Source organism: Ctenopharyngodon idella, chromosome 11 (genome assembly GCF_019924925.1).
Source record: "Ctenopharyngodon idella isolate HZGC_01 chromosome 11, HZGC01, whole genome shotgun sequence".
Classification (NCBI taxonomy): domain Eukaryota; kingdom Metazoa; phylum Chordata; class Actinopteri; order Cypriniformes; family Xenocyprididae; genus Ctenopharyngodon; species Ctenopharyngodon idella.
The window spans coordinates 18,678,908-18,695,118 of record NC_067230.1 but is presented as its reverse complement, the minus strand read 5'-3'; the positions used below and the strand labels follow the sequence as shown (position 1 = coordinate 18,695,118).

The 16,211-nt window shown below is 36.9% G+C and overlaps 1 protein-coding gene across 1 annotated transcript in view; it reads left to right on the top strand.

The window, feature by feature from the left end:
• LOC127522357 (heterogeneous nuclear ribonucleoprotein L-like) overlaps nt 1-16,211 on the top strand; it is a 39,164-nt gene that overhangs the window by 14,631 nt on the left and 8,322 nt on the right. The window contains exons 2-6 of the mRNA XM_051912209.1: nt 5,464-5,582; nt 8,346-8,583; nt 8,662-8,747; nt 10,727-10,823; nt 10,914-10,986. Coding sequence (XP_051768169.1) covers nt 5,464-5,582; nt 8,346-8,583; nt 8,662-8,747; nt 10,727-10,823; nt 10,914-10,986 — 613 coding nt within the window. The remainder of the gene's footprint in view (nt 1-5,463; nt 5,583-8,345; nt 8,584-8,661; nt 8,748-10,726; nt 10,824-10,913; nt 10,987-16,211) is intronic.

Here is a 16,211-nt window from a genome sequence, read left to right as displayed (position 1 = left end):
TATTTTATTGCAACATTTCTCATTTTCATTTATTTTAACTTCATGTACTAAAATAACAATATATACACATTTTAAAAAAACAAAACTCATATAAATGACAAAAACACACAACAAAATTACTAAAACGTTTAAAATGAAAGTGTACTAAAAATAAAAACTAATTGAAAATGTTCATTAAAACTATAATACTAACTTAATTATACTAAAATAACACTGTCTGATACAGAGACGACTAAACCAGCTAGATATAAATGTTTGTTTTACTTGATTTCTGTATTTGAAGGTCTCGATATACTTCAAGCGAAATCGAAGAACAAACAAATCAAACAAAATCAGGCCAAAACGAAGTTTGTTTGGTGTTTCGGGAGATTGAAATAGTTTGCTATAGGCTGGTAAACACCTCCGAACTACCATTGCTCCGTGGCGATGATGTAACAGGTGGGTGTGGCTCTGAGGCTCTGCCTTCTCTGACATGGAAATCTCTGTTTCATTTCTTCTGTTCAGTCCTTGAGAAGTGCTCGTATTTTTGCAGCAGTTTTTGAGGTTTGATGTTCTTGTTTTCGGTTTTGGAACAGTTTTTGGCTTCTGCGTCGTTCACTAGAGTGTCTTTTGTGTTGTTTTTTTAACTGTTCTTTTATGTGAACAAGCACTATAGACGGATGTTTTTGACCTCTGCGCTTTTTTGTTTCGTTTTGTGTCTGTCTGATAAAAGACATTTACACAATTCTTTCAGTTTCTATTGAGAAAATGATTCAAATGATTGAACAAGAATCTTCTCTCTTGTGTTTTTATTTATTTATTTATTTTCTGTCCTTTTACAAAGTCGTGATTTTATTTTTGCGCTCTACTAGAATAGATTTTCAGTGCTCAAAACACCTTATTTTCCCCATTTTTGACATTGTTCAGCTCCTCTCTTCCCAGTCTGTCAGTAACGCTCTGTTTAGTTCCTGTCTGTATGAAGCCCCTCCTTCTGAAAGGCACAATGTGCTCTGATTGGTCGGCTGGAGTAGTTTGTTGTGATTGGTGTTTGGGAAATGTCCCGCCCCTTACCGTATCCGCCAGTTTCAACACACTACTAACTAACTCAACCAGGCCCCACCCCTTTATTCTGTGTATGAATTATTTAAATGAGGAATATTATGACGTGTTCGTTCCCGTAAGAAAACTCAAGACTACAATGGAGGCGTTTCAGGGAGTTCAGAAACAGTGACACTGATATAGAGAAGAACTCCTGCTGGAGGGACTTTTTCATACTCAAACAGCAACAGTAACGAAAGCTATACATGTAAAAAAGCAGAATAGGTCCTCTTTAAATAGTTGTTCTTTTTTACTTTCACTCAAGTAGAGGTGAATTCAGGTTGAGTAGGACACTTTTCCCTAGTGATCTCAATGGCAAAAAGTGTCCCAGTCAAATTGAATTCATCCTATGTTTTTGATTACATACTCTGACTTTTAATTGAATAAAATTTTCACTCAGTATTGATATACGTTCACATAGCGTAGAGCACAGCGGCAGCAACGCTGAGTTCATGGGTTCGATTCCCAGGGAATGCAGTGTAAGTCTGTTTGTGTCTGGTTTGTGAGTTCTTCTTCCGTCTGTCAGCCGTGGAAGTGGTTTGATGTTTGTGTGACTCTATTTTGAGTGTGCTTGGGGTCTGAATGATGTGATTCTTCAGAGGAACAGGGTCATGGGCATCGCGTTTTTTCGCAGGTCGTTTTCCAACCGCAGATGCTGCTATTGCACTGACGGGTTTAAAGAAAGTAGTTCACCTCAAACCTCATTATTTACTTGCTCACATTTGGGTGTGATTATTGAGTTAAGTAACAGATGTAGGGAATATGATGCAGAGCAGATAATCTGGTCGTGCAGCATATCACTGTTACTGATCTCTTAAATGACACCTTTTGTCTGTTCTCACTTCGAGGGTGAGACAGGTGTTAAACTTGTGTTGAGAGGAAGACAACAGTTTTCTCACAGCGACACAGGAAGAAATACTTCAGACAAACTGTAAGGTGTCTTTTATTAGATGCAGTGTTATTTTAGGGTGCGTTCGGTTCTCTTGGTTCTTTTGGTGTGGACCAAAAAGAAAATGATCCATTTAGTTCTGGTTCACTTAGCATTCACACAGTTATTTTAAAGACTTAACCTAACAAAGCAAAAATATAGCTGCGAGCAGCAGTTATCAGGGTTCAAGTGCTTTAAGTCCTTTAAGCACATGCGTAAAAGGTATAATGTTTTAATTAGCAAGCCTGTAACCATCTCGATCATAGATGGAAAAGACCATTTACAGCCAATACATGCAGTTTATCAAAGGAAATAAATGGTTTATAAAGCTTTTTAACAGTTATCGAGGTTGAGCCAAAAACCTAGGACTAGTTCGCCAAAGTTGGTTTTTGAAATAATTTCCAATATTTAACAAAAAATTCGATGGACAGCGGCGTTCCTAGAGGCAAAGTTGCTCAGAGTGAAGAGTTCTATCATCTGGTATCAATGTCGTGGGCTTGTGCGAAAAATCGCGTGATATATGCACATGAAGGTGGCCGATTTCTTTTGAATTTCTCACAGGCCTTTCCGATCGGCCTCCGTTACCCTTTTCTGATAGCTGCTCAAATTTTATTGGCCAACGCCGGCCACATTTTTCGAGATACATGAATGTCCTCAAAGGATGTCTTGGCACCTTGGACAAAGACGCCACATGCCAATTTTCAAGTCAATCGGACTAACGGCTAAGTAGTTATAGCCATTTTCATGTTTTTTCCTGTTATAGCACCACCAAGTGGCCATTCGCTGTGATTTTTGAGCCCATACACCTGTGTTCCAAGTTTGGTGAAAATATCTCATTTCGTTCACGAGTTATAGCCATTTTAGTTGTAATTTTGACAATCAGACTCCAGAGAATCTTGCTGCACTGGTTTGGTTCCAATCGGGTGGAAAACCGAGGACTAGTTTGCAAAAGTAGGTTTTTCAAAAAAAAAAATCCCAAATACCCAAAAATTTAGAGCAAAAGATTTCATGCATTTTGTTCGTCTTGAGCCGAGGATTCCAGCGATATAAGACACTTGAACCTATGCATAACGGTTCAGGAGTTATGAGAGATTTTGTACTTTTGAGCGCTGTAGCGCCCCCATCAGGCCGATCGGGGCGAGCCTTGGTGACGCTGTAGACGGTGTGAGTACTGCCAGCCCTCAAAGTTTCAAGTCTCTATGACTTATGGTTTGGTCTGCCCGATCACTTTTAGGGGAGAATGTTGATTCTTGGAAACTTTAATAATTACAATAGAGTTTCAGAGCTTCACGCTTGAACCCCTTAAAACATATGCGTGAAATTTTCGGATATTTTGGATTTTTTGAAAAACATACTTTGCGAACTAGTCCTAGGTTTTTCAACTGATTGGAACCAAACCAGTGCAGCAAGATTCTCTGGCGTCTGATTGTCAACAATTATAAATTAAAAAAGTTGACATTTCAATTCACGGTCTCTAAGGGCCGCCAAAACGTTCAAAGTGGGCGGAGCCACTTTTGCTAAAATGGTTGTAACTCGTGAACGGAATGAGATAATTTCACCAAACTTGGCACAAATATGTAAGAGCTCATTCTGTGGTTGCATGAAAAAGGACGTGGCGACTGGCCACTTGGTGGCGCTATAACAGGAAAATAACTTGAAAATGACTATAACTATGCAACTCAAAGTCTGATTGACTTGAAAAATGGCATGTGGCATCTTTGTCCAAGGTGCCAAGACTGCCTTTGAGGACATACACTTATTTAGAAAAACGCGGCCAGCGGCGGCCAATGAATTTTGAGCAGCTATCAGATGAGGTTAATGGAGGCTGATCAGAATGAAACTCACTGAGCCTGTTTGACTCACGGCCCTAGAGACCTTTTCAAAAGAAGTCGGCCGTTTTTCACATGCAAAAAGGACTGTATATCACGCGATTTTTCGCACACACATCCACATCATTGATACCACATGGTAGAACTCCTCATTCTGAGAAACTTTGCCTCTAGGACCTCTGTTGTGCATCGAAATGTTTGTTAAATATTGGAGATTATTTAAAAAAAACATCTTTGGTGAGTTAGTCCTAGGTTTTTGGCTTAACCTCGATAACTGTTAAAAAGCTTTAAAAACCATATATTTCCTTTGATAAACTGCATGTATTGGCTGTAAATGGTCTTTTCCATCTATGATCGAGATGGTTACAGGCTTGCTAATTAAAACATTATACCTTTTTACGCATGTGCTTAAAGGACTTAAAGCACTTGAACCCTGATAATTGTTTTTTTTTTTTAATGCGTTTTCCCAAAATCAAATAAGTTTAATTTTTTAATATATTTTATTTTATTTCAGTTAATGTTTCGTTTATGTCAAGCAACAACATTTTTTTTATGAATTTAGTTTAGTTTCAGTCGACTGAATTTGATGATGACTGAGTGAATCAGTCGGATGTTCTTCGTGTTCTTGTTGTTGTGGTGTACGTGAGACTGAATGACAGTTCAAGCCATTTGTCTGTTGATCTCTGTGGTCGGCAAACATTCAGGAGTTTTGCAAAAATGGAAAGAGAGTTTGATGCCTGCAAAAATAAAGATGCACATGCAGATGCATGTGTGGTTTCAGTGTCACATGCTTCTGTTTATATGTACTCATAAATTTAATCTAAAAAGTTAAATCACATAATCTACGTGAAAAATTGTTCATTAATATGACTGACTTTTGGCAGAGTATGATCACTGACACAGTACGATGTGATTGACTGACACATCCGCAGATGATCAGAAGAGTCTGATGAACTGAAATGGGCAAACGTCTTTACTGATGCCGTTTTTAAGGTGCTAAGGTGTTCTGGGTGGTTGCTCTCTTCCTGTCACATGTGAGATGATGTTGTTTACGTGTTTGTGATAGTAAAAGCAGAGTAACTGTCCCATGATTCCACAGCTGAACATCTGGAGACGCAGACGCTTTCATTCACTTCAGAACATCAGAGTTCATTTACAGGGAAAATCATCTGAATTATTCTCTCATTATCTGAGATCACTGAGTTTTTATTTAAAGCTTTTGATCATTTTAGAGTTTTCAGATTTGATTTAAGAGGATTCATCTTTAAGTCTCTTCTGCTCACCAAGGCAATTATTTGATAAAAAATACTGTGAAAATAGTGAAATATTTTTACAATGTAAAACAGCTGTTTTCTATGTGATTATATAGTAAAATATAATTTATTCCTGTGATCAAAGCTGAATTTTCAGCATCATTACTCCAGTCTTCAGTGTCACATGATCCTTCAGAAATCATTCTAATATGATGATTTGTTGCTCAAGAAACATTTATGATTATTATCAATGTTGAAAACAGTTTAATGTTTTTGTGGTTTAGTCAGTTTAATATTTTATTTTAAAGTGTGTGTGTGTGTGTGTGTGTTCTAATAATGTTCCTCCAGCCTCATCCTGTGTTTCTCTGTCCTGCAGGATAACGGCTCCGAGACTCACCGCATCGCTCCGTCTCCCGTCGTTCATGTCCGAGGATTGTGTGAATCTGTGGTGGAGGCTGATCTGGTCGAGGCCTTGGAAAAATTCGGAAACATCTGGTAAAATGATGGTTTAATTTTCATATTTCACAGATTCGTGTTCAGATTCATCACACAAATGACTCAGCGTTTTAGCCAATTCCATTAATGATCTTCCCTCATAACGACAGATCAGATAACCACGTTAACCAACCAGCCTCTCGTGAGGATGTTCAGCTGGTTATCATTCATTCATTCTGAGGGACTGTTTCCTCTCGATGTTCACCACAATCCTCTATTCATCACATGAACATCTCTGTAGATTCAGCTGTGCTTCAGACGACTGAATTATGAATCTATAAATGAAGTTGACAGTCGTAGTCATTTATGGTAGCAACAGTTCCTGTATTTGAGGCTTTTCTCGTTTCTCTCTGAATTCACAATGAGCCTCTTTTCTAAAGTGACATTTACACCCACAGAAGCTTACAGAGGATCATGGGAACATCAGATTCTGACTCCAAAGCTTAGAATATAAGCAGATGCGTGTGTTTGAGCTCATCTAAGTTACACTAAAAAATGCTGAGTTAAAAACAACCCAAATTGGGTTGAAAACCCAGCGATTGTGTTGTTTTAACCCAGCAGTTGGGTTAAAAGTTTTCCCAACCTACTGGGCAGTTTTATTTAACCAAACTATTGTTTAAAAATGACTATATGACTGACTTAACATGAACCCAATAGGTTGGAAATTAAAAATCAGACTCATAATTACTAGAGGCAACAATAATTATCAAAAGGTGAACATATTATTCATTAAACTTATTAATAAATGTTCATTTCTAACATATTTTGGGTTCATTCAAACAATACAGTAATTTTTAAACAATTGTTGAGTTAAATAAAACTACCCAGCATTTAACCCAACCATTTAACCCGTAGGTTCAAAACAACCCAACTGTGGGTTAAAACAACCCAAACCATGGGTTAAAACAACCCAACCTCTGGGTTAAAACAACCCAACCTCTGGGTTAAATCAACCCAACCATGGGCTAAAACAACCCAACCATGGACTAAAACAACCCAAACCGTGGGTTATAACAACCCAACCTCTGGGTTAAAACAACTCAACCGTCTGTTAAAACAACCCAACCATGGACTAAAACAACCCAAACCGTGAGTTAAAACAACCCAACCTCTGGGTTATAACAACCCAACCTCTGGGTTAAAACAACTCAACCGTGGGTTAAAACAACCCAACCGTGGGCTAAAACAACCCAACCGTGAGTTAAAACAACCCAACCGTGGGCTAAAACAACCCAACCGTGGGCTAAAACAACCCAACCGTGGGCTAAAACAACCCAACCTCTGGGTTAAAACAACCCAACCGTGGGTTAAAACAACCCAACCGTGGGCTAAAACAACCCAACCGTGGGCTAAAACAACCCAACCGTGGGTTAAAACAACCCAACCTCTGGGTTAAAACAACCCAACCGTGGGTTAAAACAACCCAACCTCTTTGTTAAAACAACCCAACCGTGGGTTAAAACAACCCAACCGTGGGTTAAAACAACCCAACCGTGGGCTAAAACAAATCAACCTCTGGGTTAAAACAACCCAACCATGGGCTAAAACAACCCAAACCGTGAGTTAAAACAACCCAACCTCTGGGTTATAACAACCCAACCTCTGGGTTAAAACAACTCAACCGTGGGTTAAAACAACCCAACCGTGGGCTAAAACAACCCAACCTCTGGGTTAAAACAACCCAACCGTGGGTTAAAACAACCCAACCGTGGGCTAAAACAACCCAACCGTGGGTTAAAACAACCCAACCTCTGGGTTAAAACAACCCAACCGTGGGTTAAAACAACCCAACCGTGGGTTAAAACAACCCAACCGTGGGCTAAAACAACCCAACCTCTGGGTTAAAACAACCCAACCGTGGGTTAAAACAACCCAACCGTGGGCTAAAACAACCCAACCTCTGGGTTAAAACAACCCAACCGTGGGTTAAAACAACCCAACCGTGGGCTAAAACAACCCAACCGTGGGTTAAAACAACCCAACCGTGGGCTAAAACAACCCAACCTCTGGGTTAAAACAACCCAACCGTGGGTTAAAACAACCCAACCGTGGGCTAAAACAACCCAACCTCTGGGTTAAAACAACCCAACCGTGGGTTAAAACAACCCAACCGTGGGCTAAAACAACCCAACCTCTGGGTTAAAACAACCCAACCGTGGGCTAAAACAAATCAATTGTGGGTGAAAACAACCCAACCTCTGGGTTAAAACAACCTATCCACTGGGTTTGTCCATTTTCAAGCCAATCTGTGTTGTTTTTAACCCAGCGTTTTTTAGAGTGTAGGAAAGACACGGATCAAATGTGGAAGAACAGGAAGATAGGAAGTCTCTCTCTCGGACACAAAACAAGGTCATATGAGTGTATTTATAGTCACTATGAGCATCTCATGACCACAGAATGCGCTGTGACATCTGCGACTGTTTTAAACATCTCAACATCACAAACGGCACATTTGATTCGTTCGTTTCATTTCAGTCCTTCAGTATTCCTTTTGTAGACTTCTTGTTAATCGTATTAATGTTTGATGCTGTTTTTGTGCAGATAAACTGCTGTATATTTTTCAAATGTACCGATCAATAGTGATGCAGTGAAGGATTTTTTTTACCGGAAAAGCAAAATATAACTGTTTTTACTCCAATTCATTGTTAAAATATAAACGTTTGAACTGTGGCTGTAATAAAAACTTAAAAAAGCACATAACGAAGTGATCAAAAATAAAAGCTGTAATATCACTGTCCTGACGGTCGTCTTCCTCTCCTGCAGTTACGTGATGATGATGCCGTTCAAGCGTCAGGCTCTGGTGGAGTTCGAGGAGGTCCAGAGCGCCGACCGCTGCGTGGCGTGCGGCTCCCAGGAGCCCGTCTACATCGCCGGTCAGCAGGCCTACTTCAACTACTCCACCAGCAAACGCATCACGCGGCCCACCAACGCCGACGACCCCAACAGCGGGAACAAAGTGCTGCTGCTGTCCATCCAGAACCCGCTCTACCCCATCACTACGGTAAACTGGACCCTGTTACACATCACATGAGCCTCTCTGAAGGTTTCTTCTGAACGTCTTCTCGTCTTCATCTTCTAGGATGTTTTGTACACAGTCTGTAATCCAATCGGAAATGTGCTACGGATTGTGATCTTCAAGAGAAATGGAATCCAAGCCATGGTGGAATATCCTTTAGTGTGTGTGTGTGTGTGTGTGTGTGTGTGTGTGTGTGTGTGTGTGTGTGATTATGGATTTTGTGCTGATGTTGCACTCGCTCACATACACTAATATAACTGCTTTAAAATAGAGCACAACAGTCGGGATACGGGAGTAAAAATCCCATTCATTTTCTCCATAGAGGAACTGATTTTTCATGATAAAGAGCTATGAGGCTGTTACTCAATGGAATAATTATTAGCCTGTAATTATTTTAAGTTATTTTTTAAAATAGTGGAACATTACATTACCTGTGATTCTGCAGAGAAATCTCTACCAATCAGAGAATTGAAACATACAAATCATTACAAAAGAACTCTTTAGCTCCGCCCACTCCCATGAAGCACTGCCAATGACGTAATCAAGTCTCCATTCGCTCTCAAACTGCTTAAATATTTGCATGCATAATTTGCATATTTTGCAATAATTATTAAATATATTGTTTATATATATATATAAATATATAAGCAATTGGTAATTATTTTTGTAAATTCAGGAAATCCAAGAACTGAATGTTCAACAAATTCAAGAACAAGTTTAAATTACTTAAGTTTAGATGAACTTTTAAAATTCATTTTTTCATCATTAGATGAACTTTTAAAATTCATTTTTAACTCTTAATTTTTAAAATGGCAGTTTCTACTCAATAAAATAATAGATACATTTAGATACATTTGCATTTTTATGTGTGCATTTTTAAGATTTTATTAATTTACATGACTTTTTAAAATATTTATCTAGTTTTTAATAAATATATATATATATATATATATATATATGATTGATATATTAAATATTTACATGCATAATTTGCATATTTTGCAATAATTATATATATATATATATATATACTAAAACCTTATATATATATATATATTTTTTTATATGATTTATATAATTTGATTTATATATTCTAAATATTTAAATTAAAATAATTAATTAGTAATTATTTTTGTAAATTCAGGAGATCTAAGAACTGAATGATCTTCAGGGTTCACTATTTTTTGATTATTAGATGAAGTTTTAAAAATAATATAAAATAAAATAACTCCCAAATGGCAGTTTCTACTCAATAAAATATAGCCATAACTAGATAAATTTTTATTATTTTTATTATATTTACTATATTATATTTTAAGACTTTAATAATTTACATGACTTTTTAAAAATAAGTATCTAGTTTTTAATATATATATATATATATATATATATATATATATATATATATTAAACACTTAAAAAAATATATTAATCGCTGTCAGTTAATTACATGATGTGCAGATTGGTTAATCTAATTACATTTGGCTGAGAAATTACCCCGAAAAGATAAATCATTATTAATCATAAAGTCATTATTGTGTTAAATGAGAAAAGCATCAAATAGACATTACAAAAAGTAGCTTTAGAAAGAAAAATATTTTATTTGATTCAACATAGAATTTTTTTACACAAACTTTTAGGCTTCAATGACCATTTTCAGAAGCTGCATCTGAATTGGTATTTAGATATATTTACAGACCAAAGCAGCAACATTCTTCACAATATCTTGAAAGAAAGTCATACAGGATTCTCACTGCATCCTATAGGCTTCATCATGCAGTGAGTTGTTGCCCTGCTTCATATTCGTCACCAATTAACTGTTTGAAATGTAAGATGAACTACGTAGGTCTGGGGTGGGTGCGTTAAATGCGTTAAATTATTTTTGTTCCATAACTAGTTAAATTGACACGTTAAATCGACAGCTTTAATATGTGTTTGTCCCTACAGAACTGAACTCCCATCAGCCTCCAGCCGTCTCACACTTGCGTTTGAGGTGTCAAAGAGGCTTTCACAGTTTAACAGGCCACTGGCCACACGTGTGCTGCCATCACCTGTGAATGTTGTGTCTGGTCTGAAGTGTGTGTGTGTGTTTTAGTCTCAGCTGTAGTTTTTCCTTGACGTCCGTCACGTTTGAATCCATCCAGAACGCCCAGAAGGCCAAAGCCGCCCTCAACGGGGCTGACATCTACGCCGGCTGCTGCACGCTGAAAATCGAATACGCTCGGGTAAATGTGCAGCGTTCACACACACACACTCACACACACACACCGCTGGAGCTAACACACATGCAGTGGCGTTGTGCTCTCTCATTCTAGCCCTCACGCCTCAACGTCATCAGAAACGACAACGACAGCTGGGACTACACCAAACCCTTCCTGCTGCGACGAGGTACGTGTGTGTGTGTGTGTGTGTGTGTGTGAGAGAGAGTGTGTGTGTGTGAGAGAGTGTGTGTGTGTGTGTGAGAGAATAAGTGTGTGTGTGAGAGAGAGTGTGTGTGTGTGTGTGTGAGAGAATAAGTGTGTGTGTGAGAGAGTGTGTGTGTGTGTGAGAGAGAGTGTGTGTGTTTTAGTGTGTGTGTGTAAGTGTGTGTGTGAGAGAGAGAGAGAGAGTGTGTGTGTGTGTATATACTGTATATAATTTCATTTTGAATTTGTAATGTTTTAGTTTATTTTAAAGCTCGTTTAGTCTTGTTTTAATGGCTTCAATTCATCTTGTAAGCGTGACGAGCTCCTGGTTGATCTAAATCTCTATAATTAGACGAGCTCAGATCATGTGATGAGAATTATTTGAGTTCATACTGAGATCACTGAAGTCCTTCACATCTGAGAAGCTCCATTTGCTCTCATTTAGTCTCATAAGAAGTGACGGAGATCTGGTGTGCGTGACCTCTGACCTCTGTCTGTTTTATGCTGAAGAATCTCTTTATTTCTCTCTGTAATATCTCGTCTCGTTGTTTTTCTGTGTCAGATGTGGGTGTTTGAAGGATTCGTGTCGTTGAAAGTAAAGAGATTCACCCTGAACGATGAGCGTCACGTGTTTTACCATCTCATACTCCCACATCATTTGCTGTTCACCCAGTTGCTAGGGGGCATGAGGACGGTTTCTAGGGTGCTGTGGGAGGTTTCTCACATTAGGTCTTACAGGAACCTAAAAACGCAGTGTTATCAGTGCAGAACAGCAGCGTTCAGACATCGATCGGATCTGTCGGCACGAGACCGAAGGTCTGCTTGACTTTGCAGCTCAGCGTTTCTCATTATTGACTGAAGATAAGAGCGCCTGCTGGAATGTGAAGACATTCATCACAGAATATTAATGAACACCTCTGTGTTAAACATCTCCTGTTACTTTATTCTCCGCCTCACTGTATTCTGACGCTCTCAGCGTTCTGAACTCTCCGTCAGCACTTTGTAGAATTAGAAATGTGATGATCACTTTCAGCTGAAGGTTTTGATGAAATATTAACATGATTAAAGCACATTCCACGTGTCTTTACTTTTTTAGTACAAGACACTACATGCACCGGTGGCATATTTTGCTTTCATAACATTCTTCTTTCAGACTGTGGAAAGAAAACATCCAAAAGTGTTTATTGCACTTGATCTCTTTGCGTCTGTAGATGTTTAAAGGCGGCGAGTTTGAGTCAGAAAGCTTTACACACACCAAACTTGACCGTTTCATTCATGTCTATATTCTGAAGATTTGTTCATATATCATTTTCCTGATTTATAGGACATTTTATTCCTAAGAACATGGTGAAATGTCGTTGTTTTATTTTCTGATTTATGGAAACAGGAATCCAAAATCCCCTCTGTGAAAAACCTTTAATATGTCGACAAAATCAGACCGGAATTTTGAAGCTGGTTTAATCCAGTGTTCAGATTTCTGAGCTGGAAATGTGTGCAAATCAGTGCATATTTAATAAGACGATGCCTCACTTGCATATTTAAACATAACATTTCAGAAAATGTGTAATACAAAACAAATAGTGTGATTAAAGTTCACCTGTGCTGGATGTTGTGAAAAACATAACAGATATGTTTCAATTTTTATCATCTAATATGTGAAGTATTGTAAATGATTTTTTATTAAAAAAAAAAGTATAATTCTGACTGTAACTCGAAATTCTGACTTTATAGCTCATAATTCTGACTTTATAACGCAATTCTGACTTTATAACTCGAAATTCTGACTTTATAGCTCATAATTCAGACTTTATATCTCACAATTCAGACTTTATAACGCAATTCTGACTTTATATCTCAAAATTCTGACTTTATAACTCGCAATTCTGACTTTATAACTCGAAATTCTGACTTTATATCATAATTCAGACTTTATATCTCACAATTCTGACTTTATAACGCAATTCTGACTTTATAACTCGCAATTCTGACTTTATAACGCAATTCTGACTTTATAACTCGAAATTCTGACTTTATAGCTCATAATTCAGACTTTATATCTCACAATTCTGACTTTATAACTCGCAATTCTGACTTTATATCTCGAAATTCTGACTTTATAACTCGCAATTCTGACTTTATAACTCGAAATTCTGACTTTATATCTCGAAATTCTGACTTTATAATGCAATTCTGACTTTATAACTCGCAATTCTGACTTTATAACGCAATTCTGACTTTATAACTCGAAATTCTGACTTTATAGCTCATAATTCAGACTTTATATCTCACAATTCTGACTTTATAACTCGCAATTCTGACTATAACGCAATTCTGACTTTATAACTCGAAATTCTGACTTTATAGCTCATAATTCAGACTTTATATCTCACAATTCTGACTTTATAACGCAATTCTGACTTTATATCTCAAAATTCTGACTTTAAAACTCGCAATTCTGACTTTATAACTCGCAATTCTGACTTTATAACTCGAAATTCTGACTTTATATCATAATTCAGACTTTATATCTCACAATTCTGACTTTATAACGCAATTCTGACTTTATAACTCGCAATTCTGACTTTATAACGCAATTCTGACTTTATAACTCGAAATTCTGACTTTATAGCTCATAATTCAGACTTTATATCTCACAATTCTGACTTTATAACTCGCAATTCTGACTTTATATCTCGAAATTCTGACTTTATAACTCGCAATTCTGACTTTATAACTCGAAATTCTGACTTTATATCTCGAAATTCTGACTTTATAACGCAATTCTGACTTTATAACGCAATTCTGACTTTATAACTCGAAATTCTGACTTTATAACTCACAATTCTGACTTTATAACGCAATTCTGACTTTTTAACGCAATTCTGACTTTATAACTCACAATTCTGACTTTATATCTCGAAATTCTGACTTTATATCTCGAAATTCTGACTTTATAATGCAATTCTGACTTTATATCTCGAAATTCTGACTTTATATCTCGCAATTCTGACTTTATATCTCGCAATTCTGACTTTATAACGCAATTCTGACTTTATATCTCGCAATTCTAACTTTATAACTCGCAATTCTGACTTTATAACGCAATTTTGACTTTATATCTCGAAATTCGGACTTTATAACTCGCAATTCTGACTTTATATCTCGAAATTCGGACTTTATAGCTCATAATTCAGACTTTCTATCTCGCAATTCTGACTTTATAACGCAATTCTGACATTATAACTCGCAATTCTGACTTTATAACGCAATTCTGACTTTATATGAAGCAATTCTGAGAAAAAAAGTCAGAATTGTGAGATAAAAAGTCGCAATTACCTTTTTTCTTTTTTATTCAGTTGTGGAAACAAGCTTCCATAACAACGTCAGTGTCAACATAATCTATGGAACGAATATTAAATATAATGTGAAAACAAAGTATTTTTAAAAAAAAAAATTTTTTTTAACAAACTAAAAATGTAATATTTATCAGTTTTGCATGCAACCCTGTTATTGCATTAATTTTCATAAATTGTTTTATCGTGACATCATCTTTTTGATGATGATGCAACACTGAAACACATTTTGATGTTCATTTTTATTGCTTACAAAAATCACATCAGTTTTAAAATGTTCCATATTTTTATTTAAAAAAATTGCAAAGCACACAAAAAGAATGTTTTGCTAACGTTCTTATTACGCTACGAAAACATTATTTCTGTATGTTCTCTGAAATGTCCAGATTTTTCATGTTTTCTTCTTGTTTATACGAATGTTAAGGGAACATTCCATTTTATCATTCATTAAACATTATTGGAATGTTACTTTTAAATGTTCTCTGAAACAAGTAGTAACATTTAAAAAATGTTAGATGAACTAAAACGTCTCATGAACAAAGTATAACGTTTTGAGAACATTATTAAACACCAGATAACTCTGAATGAACGTTCTATTAATGTTTGTTCATAACGTTGTATGTCATCATCCATGCGTTATATTTCTGTGGCCTGAGGAAGCTTGATCTGCTGCTCAGCTGATGGCTGAAGGTCACACTGAGCTGAAATCCCATCAGCCCCGCTGAAGATGGAGCACAGCTTCCTGCCGCTAACTGCTGGTTTTGCAGCGATTAGCGTGGCTGTGTGTGACTCCAGCGCAGGCCTGCAGAGAGGCTGATACACACAGGAGGAGGCGAGAGGAGCACTTCTCTTCCTCATTTCAGCCTGTTTCTGCGTCAGCGTCCACACATAACGTGCTCTTGTTTCTCTCATCCTGTTGATCTCATCACTCGTGTGTGTGTGTTTAGAGTGTTTTGAGAACGATTCTTTAACGATCCGTTTAAGCTGCTTTAGCTATAAAAAGCACCTCGGAGTAATTTTTTCATATTTTTTTCTGCTCCATCTAAAGAGGATTATGTTTGACTGCAGCCTAATTTACAAAAAAAGCCTTTTATTTCTGCCTGTCTCTCTCTCTCTGTCTTTCTCTCTGCCAGCTAACAAGAATATGTTTCAAGAATGTTTTGCTAAGTTATGAAAACATTATTTCCGGATGTTCTCTGAACATTTAAAATGTCCAGTTTTTTCTTGCGAGTGTTAACGGAACATTCCATTGTATCATTTTGCAAACATTATTGAAATGTTTCGGAATGTTCAGAGAACATTTAAAAGTAACAAGTATAGCATTTAAAAAGACAGTAGATGAACATCCAATAACGCTTGAGAACATTATTAAAGACCAGATAACTTTGAGAGAACCTTGCTTTTGTTCAGTCACACGTGAAAGTGAATGTAATACTGCGAATGGAACGTTAAAACCTCTAGGTGATTCAGATATGATAATGAGCGTTTAGTTTCTGACCAATCACAACAGACTGGGCCGTCTGACCAGTCAGAGCAGAGGAAGCTCTTGGAAAGGAGGGGCTTAGAGAGACCGAATCTTCAAACAAACCATTATTTTTTGAGAAATCAGCTGATGCTGCAATATTATTATGATTTTTGACGTTTGATGAATGTAAACCTGCTGTAGGAGAACAAAATTAGGGCTCTTTAAAATAGCGTGACAGGGGGACTTTGATGTTGTGTTTTGAGGGAGTTTTAAGGTACTAAATAATATTTATGCAATAATTATGATCCAAACTTTTTACAATACAATTAATCTATACGATTTTTGTTTGTTTATTTTTCACCATTTAAACTTTTTCAAACATGTCCACAA